Raw genomic sequence first — 9,348 nt, 5'->3', positions numbered from 1 at the left:
TTAACAATGTATTTTATTGAGTTATCTGATGACCTGAAATTTTTTTTTTTTATGTAAAACCCATTGACCAAGCTTTCATGGATTTTGTTTGGGAGGGGCGGTGTGGATGTATGTGTGGGTGTGGGTAGGAGCAAAAGGCATTTAATCTGACTGCAATGTTTGTGTGTATTTATATGCAGCACATTTGTTTTCATGTCTTGCAAATTTGTCTCTATGTAGCCTAGAAATGATAACACTGCAAAACATTTCTGCTTTTACTTCACATATGCTACAGAGGATCTTATTATCCCATTTTTCTGTATTTTGCAAAGATGGAAGAACTCATTCTGTCTTCCAAGAAACACAGATCAGTGTTTTTTTTTTTCTCTTGCACTTGTATAGACCTCGGTAGTGAATCTGTGCATGTGTGTAAGTGTTCAGTAGATTATTAGAATGTGTTTTTAGGGAGAAGCTGTTATTCATCACCTATTACGAGCTGATCTTTTTTTAACGTGTTAGGATGGAAGATGCAATTCAAAACTAATGATTCTGGTGGATTTAAGGCTTCAGGTTAGCTCTAAATATAGAGCAGTAATTGATCCTTTCTTACTCTTTTTTTTTTTTTTTTAGTATTTTGTGAATTTTCATAAACGTATTTATAATACAAGTGTATGAATAACTTAAATTAAGTGACAGTGTGAATAAGAATGTTATCCTTTGGTAGCCTTCCACGTGAGATTTGGCTGTTCAGACACTGACAATGTGTTACGATTTGTATGAAATGTTGCTCATGCTCATTACAAAAACTATACACCTAACAGGAAAGTTTGGAAATGTCACATCTTGTGCATCAAGATGATTGCACAGGTGTGTATTTATGACTCTGAAATAATCCTATGCGAAAACTAGATTCAAAAATTGTTTAGTCTTAGTAATTTTGCACAGTTTCATTTGGGGGGGGAAAAAATCATATGCTTACCTGTTAGTAGCTTGTGTTGGCAGTGCTTAGAGCCTGTTATGGTGTACAACCTGATGTTCAGTGCCTGATATGTGTGCAGATTCTCTTCTGCAGAAAGATTATTTTTTTTTTAATTCATGAATAGTGAAAGAATCTTAAGGTAAATAACTTGTAGTAATGAGTGAGAAGGCTTTACTTTTTCTTTTGCAAATCTGGATATCAACCTGCTTCAGGGAAGATGTTAAACAGGAGAAAGGTAGAAGATATACCCATGCATCTACCATCTTAAGTTGATCCTCTCATCTTATTTGGATGAAGTGGTTTTTCAGAGTAAATAATTGCCTGTACAGATGCAGCAGATTGTTCTTGGTAGTACACTTCAATATTGGAACCCTAACCAAAGTGTTAGGAGTATTCTTTTGGGTGGGTCTCCTGTGCCTCTTTTTTTTCATGTGATCCCATGACTTTCTGGGGAAATGCAGAATGTCATGGTGTATCTTATTGGTAGGTTTTGGACTGGGTAGAGAAAAAGCCTATTTGTCCACATCACAGCATGTAGCAGTTCTGGCTAAACTCTTGTTTTTATTGGGGAAAAGTGATAACTTGTGACACCAAATTCTTTCACAGTTCTGTTGCAAATAATGTCAAATCATGACAGCAGTCACAAAATGCAACAACAGTGAATGAATTCTGAATGCTTATTAAGCACAGTAATGGTCATAGTTCATGGTACCTTTTTCAATGTTTTCTCCTTTTTCTCCCCTCTTGATATGCACCAATGTGAACTTAAACTTATTCACTCACTGAGAATTGTGAAAATAAAGTAATATTCACCCACAGCCAGTCAGACCTTATTTGAAAGGCATGCGTATGATTGCACCACTGAATGCCAGGTGCATTCTAAGGACATTGCTTCATTTACTTTCTGAACAGACTGATTAAAATATGACTATAGGTACTACTGGAGAAGCAGTTGTAGTAGCAGTTCATCCAAGCAAAGAGTTTCATACAGGAAGTTCTTCCTATCAGTGGGACCTGTCAGTGGTTCAGTATGATTGAAGTTATAGCTGGCTGTAATAATTGAAAGAGAAAGGGAGGGAGTGTATGTCTAGTCTATCTGTATTTATTTAAAACAAACAAACAAAAAAACCCAAACAAAACCAAAAAACTTAAAAAAAAAAAAAAAAAAAAAAAAAAAAAGTATATTGGGAAAGGCACAGCTATTGCCTTTTGCTTTTATCCTTCAAAATGAAGGAGTTGACTGGAAGGGTTGCTTGCTACAGGATCCCACTACTTTGTGTGTTTCTCAAGAGACATTCTTTCCCATCCAATCTTAACATTTGTATAATATCAGTTTAATATTGGAAAGATATTTTAATATTTTCTGACTTTTGAGAAACAATACCAGACCACGTAATTTGTGAGGCTTACATTTCACATGAGCCATTTTCTTCTATTCAGTTTTTCTTTGTTCCCTTTTATGTCTCAGCTTGGTGTGAAAATTGCCAAAGCTGCTGCTTGCCGCAACTTTGTAAAAGCCAAACAAGAAGCAGAGGCTGTCCAAGAAGCTCGAAAGAAAAAGAAGCTTGCTTGGGGGTAAGTCATTTGAGAATGGAATTAAACATTTTGTCATTTTAATGGCACTCAGTATATGCAGCAGAATATTACTTTAATGTTTCCTTGGCTGAAATAAGCTGGGGTTGATCTTATTTGTTTAGTTTAACGTTCTGTTTTTGTTGTTGTTTTTTTTCCTGAGCAGGGTATGAGATTAAGGACACTTTACCAGGATTAATGTATTTGTCATATAGTAAAAAATTGCTTTCATCTTCATTCTATTAGTAAAAACAAGTTTTGATTTTTATTGTTACTGCTAAGAAATAATAGAGTTAAATATCTAAAGTATGTATGTTCATGAGTCCTCATGTGATTTTGTACTCTCTTTCAGGTTTGAAGCTAAGAAAAGGTGGGAAACAAAAAGCAATATGGGATACATGTAGTCCATCCTGTTTTCCTGGGGAGTCAAATGCCCATTGTTACTTGAAGTTTTGTGGGTGACTAAAAGCACGCCCACACAACCTCATTCAAAGAAAACTTCAAATATGAAGAAAATCAACTAAAACAAACAAAAAAGCAGCACAGCAAATCCTTGTGTTTCCTCTTAATCCTGTGAGATTACACTAGGTTGGTTTGTCATTCTTACAGTGTAGCAAAAATGCTTTCTAAAAATCAGTACTATGTTAAAGATAGTATATTTCTCCAAAATGTAAATAGTAGTGTAATGCATTGCAGAATGCATTTGAAGTCTGGTAGAGGGCTGAGTAAAGATGGAATAAAATACTCAATCCAGATGTGTTCTGTGTGCTGTATTGTTATATGTCCTTTGTGTGGGTACAAGGAAAGAGATAAGTTTTGCCTTTTTTTTTCTTCCTACTATCCTGTATTTAAATAAGTACTTTATTTTTTGTCAGCTTGAGAGTTTTGCGTGGTGCGTGGGCTGAATAAGAGGGGACAAAGAAGAAACAGAAGCAAAAATATTCTACTTGTTTAAAGCTATTACTATTTATGCATTTGCGGACTCAGTAAATGTAAAGAGAAGTTGGCCCAGAAAGTCCATTTTCCCTCTTCTAGGAGAGTCTGATCCTATTTATCATGTCCAGGTGCCATGTTCTTCTGAATGCTTCAAAATTCCTTAGATCCTTTCCTTCTGAAGAACTCAAGTTTTTAAAGACATTGAGTCTTTGAGTAGCTCAAGAATATAAATATAAATTTTAATAATATAAAATTTAATAATAATATAAAAATTTAATAAATTTAATAATATAAATTTATATAAACTTATCTTGAAAAATGTCTGGATCTGTTATGTTACACAGTAAGCTGCACCCGATAAACAAGGAGTTTACTTCAAGTCAAATGTTTTCACAGATCAATTAGGATTTGAATGCTTGAATTATAACAAGAACTGATGACTGTGTTTTCTCAAAATTGTTCTCAGTGAAAAGGACCCATTTGAAACAAGCAAGTTCTCTTCCTGAAGCTTTTGCACGTGTGTGTATTCACTGCAATGCCTGAATTGAATTGGTAAAATAAATGTCAGTTATTTTTAACCAAGATTAATATGTTTCAGGCCAAAGGTATGGTATTAGCGTAATGGTGATTTACTGTGTAAGTACTTGAGGCTAAAACAACTTGCCAATAAATAGTAATTTCAAGTTTTATGGCACTGATTTGAAGAGTTTAGATTCGCCGTCTGACATGGAATAGTGCATTTTTGTTCATTAGCCTTCAGGATGTTTGGTGGGTTTTCCAGGTTTAATTTTTTTTTTTTTAGGCAGAACGTCGTATTTCTTTCAGGAAGATGTTTGCAGTATGGTAATCTGCAGTAAGTTGTAATTTGTTGCGATGATGGAGTTGCGTACAATCGCCAGGACTGTAAATCAGAGGCTAAACAGGTTTCTGCAGTATAACATCATAAATCTCACACTATGGTTTCCAAATGTATCAGCTGTAGAAACTCCTGCGGATAGAAGCAAATGGTGTATCCTGGTGTTTGCACAGGTAGGTTGCATGGTTACTGTTAGAACCAAAGTAGGTGACACCTTGAACATTCACCTAGAATTTTTCAGTCACGGTGTAGGTTTGTGCAAAATGTTCTTGTCCCAGACTTACAGGGTGCAAGTTTCCACAGTTTGTTACTATTTTTGAGCACCTGTGGATGAGTGTTAGATACAGTGGACCTTTCTGCTGCTTATATACTGAGAAGCAGAATGATGCTAATACTTTTGCACTGAACATATCAGCATTTGAACATCCGTTGCTCATCCACATAAAAGTAGTGTGGATTAAGTGCGCTGTGCGTCTGCTCGTAATAAGAACTTGAATAGTGACACTTAACATTTATTGTTCAAATAAAGATGCTTATCTAATCATAAGGATCAGCACTGTTGTTTCATTTGAAAACATTAAAGAAACATTAAAGAAATCCAAATCCACAGAAAACTCCCACTGTCTGGGAATTCAACACTTCGTATTTGTCACAGCATTGCAAACCGTTATGTAATGGTTTTCACTTTCGGTTAACTAATTAGTTTTATGTTAGACTATTAATAATGTAATTATTAGGAAGTATGCAAAACATTTGCTTTTGAGTTACTTAGGTGATTAATTGAAAATGATTGCATTCCAAGCATTTTGGTATACCTAAACTACTCTCTTAGAATGTTGCTTAATTCCCATATATATACTGTGTTCAAAAGAAAGCTGATTACTAGGGAAAGCATAAAAGCCTAATGCAGCTGTATAGAGATAATCTAAATGCATAATAAATGAGCGCATAATTATACCTTTTGTAAATGCTCTAAATTACTCATCTAAGATGTTTTACATTCCTGACTTCTTTTTGTAGAGTACTCTTGCTCTGTGCTGTGAATTTTGACCAAGTAAAACTTCTCTCTGAGATCTAACTTCTGGTTTCAAACTGTTAAAGCAGTCCAAATGCTTGTTTCAGTTAACTAAAACCCTTCTAATCAGCTTAACTATATAATCTACTGAACGAAATTTGAGATTCTTTCAGTAAATGAAAAGTTTTGAGGCTATCTCCTAGTCTGACTGAAATTATATATTCATAGGAATGTACTTAAATTATTAATTTCTGTGCAAGCATGTTGTGTTGACAAAGCCAAATATTGCTTACATCAGTTGATGATATCTTGGGATGGGCAGTAGATAAGGAGACTTGTCTATGCTTCTTCCTATATCAGAAGCCTCGGGGAAACCTAAATGTATGCACCAATTCTTTACCCACTAATTTTGTCTTTCTTCAAACTACAGTCTTGATATTCTCATGTGGCTTGCATCCTTTAAAGGGAAAAGCTTGTTGCTTCACAAGTGCAATTTTTTTGTGAGCTACCTGACCTGATCAGAGCTGTATTAGCTGTCCAACTTTGCCAGCAAGGCTTCTTAACTAACTTATTACTGCAGATGCCATAATACTGTGAGGTACTTTGGGTTTTCAGTACGTTTGGTCAGTGCCAACTTAGTGACTCCCCACACTTTCTCTAAGCAGTGCCAGATGCTCTTCACTGTAAGTTTCTCACTCGTCCACAGTCATGTTCTTACAACTCTATTGTGTTCAAAGGCCTGAACAATTAAGAAATTCTTTATCAACTCCTATGAGAAAATACAGTCTAAAATTTGACAACAGCGTGTTAATAAAATAATTAATATCTCTAAATACCACATTCCTGAGCTCCTAAACCAAAGAGTGGCTGCAGGGACAGTTTGACAGATAAAAACATATATATAGTTGTTAGTTTTAATAGTTTTTTTGCCTGCAACCATAATCTGTATCATTATTTTTCAGTTTAATTCTGCTGGACAAGTTTCAAAGATAAATATGGTGTGTAATAAGCCTTTGCAACCTCTAATTTGTGAAGGAGTGTCTGTCCAGTTAATACTTGTTCATTGAAGCAAGGGGTTTTGAAATAGCTGAAGTACAAACTGTAATTACTGATGTCTGTTTCCTATACACCTATGGTTCTGGCGTTTGGTCAAAAAATGTAATTATTGCTTAATCTCGGAGCATTTCCCATTTAAAAAAAAAACAACCTTGCTTTATGAGAATTAAACAGAGCTGAACAACCTCAGCAAGACCAGGGCAGGTTTTTATTTGGTATTGATCGTATAGAGTTAATCCAACAAAGTCTTTTTCCCAGTTATTTCTGAATGTTGCTAGTTCAGATAGGCATCTATTTTTAATGTACCTCCAGTGCAAGATCAGAACATTTTAAAAATAAATAAATATAGTATTGGGGTTTTTTACTTTACAAATGGGATTTCTAAAAAAGAGGAATAAAAATCTTAATTTATTCCAAGACAAACTGCAGCTGGCAGTAAAGGGTCAAATGGGCACTCTTCCATGTTTTGTCCAGAGTTTGTCATAGCTGGAGATAACTTGAAAGAAGTCTCCAATAAATGAGGAGGATGCCTAAATCTCTTTGAAAGTCAATGGGAATTAGGTACCTCATTGCCATCTGAGCTACTGAGAGGGCAAGAAATTGGAACAGTAGATGTGAATGTTCCAGATGTCCCAAGAATTAAAGGAAGCACCAATTTCTTTCAAGAAAATTTGTCATCATTGTCTAAAAATGACTATTGTTTTGTATCTGTCTACAGCTGTGCTTATTTCACCATCAAATCTTGTTTTTCTGGTTTCCTTAGAAATGGGTAACAAAGCTGAAAGTTTTTTTTTATTATTTCCTTGCTTACAATCAGATTTGGAATATAACACTTTATTCTTAGAAAGGATAGAAATTGGCTGTTTGCATTTATTAGTATCTAACTTTATTTATGAAATGAGCTGTATGGGTTCTGCAAATGATGGCTCTTACTGAGTTCATTCTTGGATTATAATTGATAAATACAGACACCGTTTGAGTAAAAGAAAGCTGTCTGAAAAGAGCCTCAAGCCAAGATGGTGGTTGAGTTCCAAGTCACAGAGAAGTGTGTTCGGTTATTGAATAATCATCCTAACTTAAATACAATGTTCATTGCTCTTGGGTTTTCCCACTTAGACTTGACTGCAGATGAAGCGATTTCAGATCAATATTAAGTGACTACAGAATGAATTGAGCAGTTTTATTTCTCTTTTATGTTTCAGAATGAACTGGCCTCTCACAACTTAATTTTTGCTTTAACCAAATGTAATTTCACATGATGCAAGAGAAAAGTTAGACAGGAAAATAAGGATTGTTACTCAAATGAGAACCAACTGCCTTCTCTAAGAGGAAGTTTTGTTCATCCTTTTTGATGAGCCTCTTAAAATAACTAATATATTTAGATGTGCTGCTTGAGGTATATTGACTAAAACATAATGCTGTCTGTAGAGTTACTTAGCCAGAAGGAATGTATGATATTTTAAGTCCTTCTGTTTAGAGAGTTGACTGATGACCGTGTGGGATCGTGCTTAATGCTGAAATACTAGTTAGCTTTTACCAGTGGAGGCCGATTAACTCCAAACTAATAGTCCTTTGAATTATTGAGACCTATTCTGTTAGATGAGGAAAAGATGCCTGTATCTTCTATGATAAACGTGATGATTTTGTGATAAATCAGCATAACTGGAGTGATTCAGATTTTTTTAATATATTCCTCTTCTATATCATTTATTAAAATACCTACTCCACAGTTACGTTCTGAGCGTGTCATCAACTCCCCAGGCTGCTCTCTCTGTAATACTATAGGTTTCTAAGAGAGCTCTAAATAAAACCAGATATAATATGCCAGTATAAATCAGACATCCAAAGAACATTGGCATGTTGGCACAGCGCATGATTCAGCTTGCAAAGAACTGAGAATGGAGCTTTTATTTTTCCTAGAGTTAACGAAGAGAGCATCGAGAGCAGCCTGCTAGCAAGAGCTGTCTTCTGTTGTCTGCTGATGGAGAACACGAGCTGCAAACAAGTGAGTCAGCCAAATGGACATTTCCAATTTTGAATACTTCACTCTTTATAGAAACAGATTTAGAAAATGTCCGTAGCAGTGCAAATTTTGGACATCTTGTGGAAATATGTACATCACAGGATGGTTTGTTGCTAAGAATTATTTCCTTTGCTTCTCTGGCTCTGCTCTTTGTTTATTCAAACAGACATCATTTTAAAATAAGCTTTGCTTCAGATTGCTTTAATTTTTAGAGAAAACTCAGAAGGGATTTGGGTGCGCTCTACTACAGAAAAGCACATTTTTCTGAGCTCCATGGGATGCTGTTTCATCCCATACCTTAAGCAGCCTTTCTAAAAATTCTCACTTCCCACCTCAACGCAGACCTTGATGCCACTCTGGCTTTGCACACCTGCTTCTGTGTCAGATCACAGCCTGCAGAGAACTGCTGGCCATTTGGGTTGGGACTTCATGTTCCCTGTGTCTGGTGTGCTTAGCAGTTGCTGCTGCCTTTTCAATCTCATTTTAAAGGAAAAGATATCTTGGTTTTAAATCTTTTTCCCTTCCTGTTCAGAGTGTGACTCCAACAAAGAGAGTGACAGCACAAATGGAAGGTCGGACTAGAAGTGTGATCTCTCTAGAAGAGGAAAGAGGGAGGGATACATGTCTTGTCCTGATGTTACCTCAAAGTATCCTGCACTCAGGAGCCCCATGCTTAGCCTGACAGTGCTCTCATGGAATCAACCTTCATGGGTTTTGATAGCTGTTGATAATGCTGGATATTGTCAAATGGGATTGTGGTAGAACGTGTGGTGGAATGATTTGGTGTATTTAATTTTTTATTTTCTGGTTCATTCATGCTCTAGGGATACATTGCCAGAATCTTTCATTGTGCAAGTGGCACAGCTTAGCCACGGACAGGGATGTGTAAAATCACTGGGGATTGTATTCCCAGCATTCTGCTGCCCTCAGTC

The 9,348-nt window shown here is 35.8% G+C and overlaps 1 protein-coding gene across 6 annotated transcripts in view; it reads left to right on the top strand.

The window, feature by feature from the left end:
• Positions 1-3,285, top strand: part of FAM204A (family with sequence similarity 204 member A) — a 15,786-nt gene extending 12,501 nt beyond the window's left edge. For all 6 annotated transcript variants that reach the window (XM_085229612.1, XM_010714912.3, XM_010714917.4 and 3 more), the window contains exons 7-8: positions 2,427-2,533; positions 2,883-3,285. In XM_085229612.1, coding sequence (XP_085085738.1) covers positions 2,427-2,533; positions 2,883-2,934 — 159 coding nt within the window. In that variant the 3' untranslated portion in view covers positions 2,935-3,285. The remainder of the gene's footprint in view (positions 1-2,426; positions 2,534-2,882) is intronic.
• The last annotated feature ends 6,063 nt before the right edge of the window (positions 3,286-9,348 follow it).

Source organism: Meleagris gallopavo, chromosome 8 (genome assembly GCF_905368555.1).
Source record: "Meleagris gallopavo chromosome 8, MGAL_WU_HG_1.1, whole genome shotgun sequence".
Taxonomy (NCBI): domain Eukaryota; kingdom Metazoa; phylum Chordata; class Aves; order Galliformes; family Phasianidae; genus Meleagris; species Meleagris gallopavo.
Note: the sequence above shows the minus strand (reverse complement) of the source record. Positions and strands in the feature narration are given on the sequence as shown.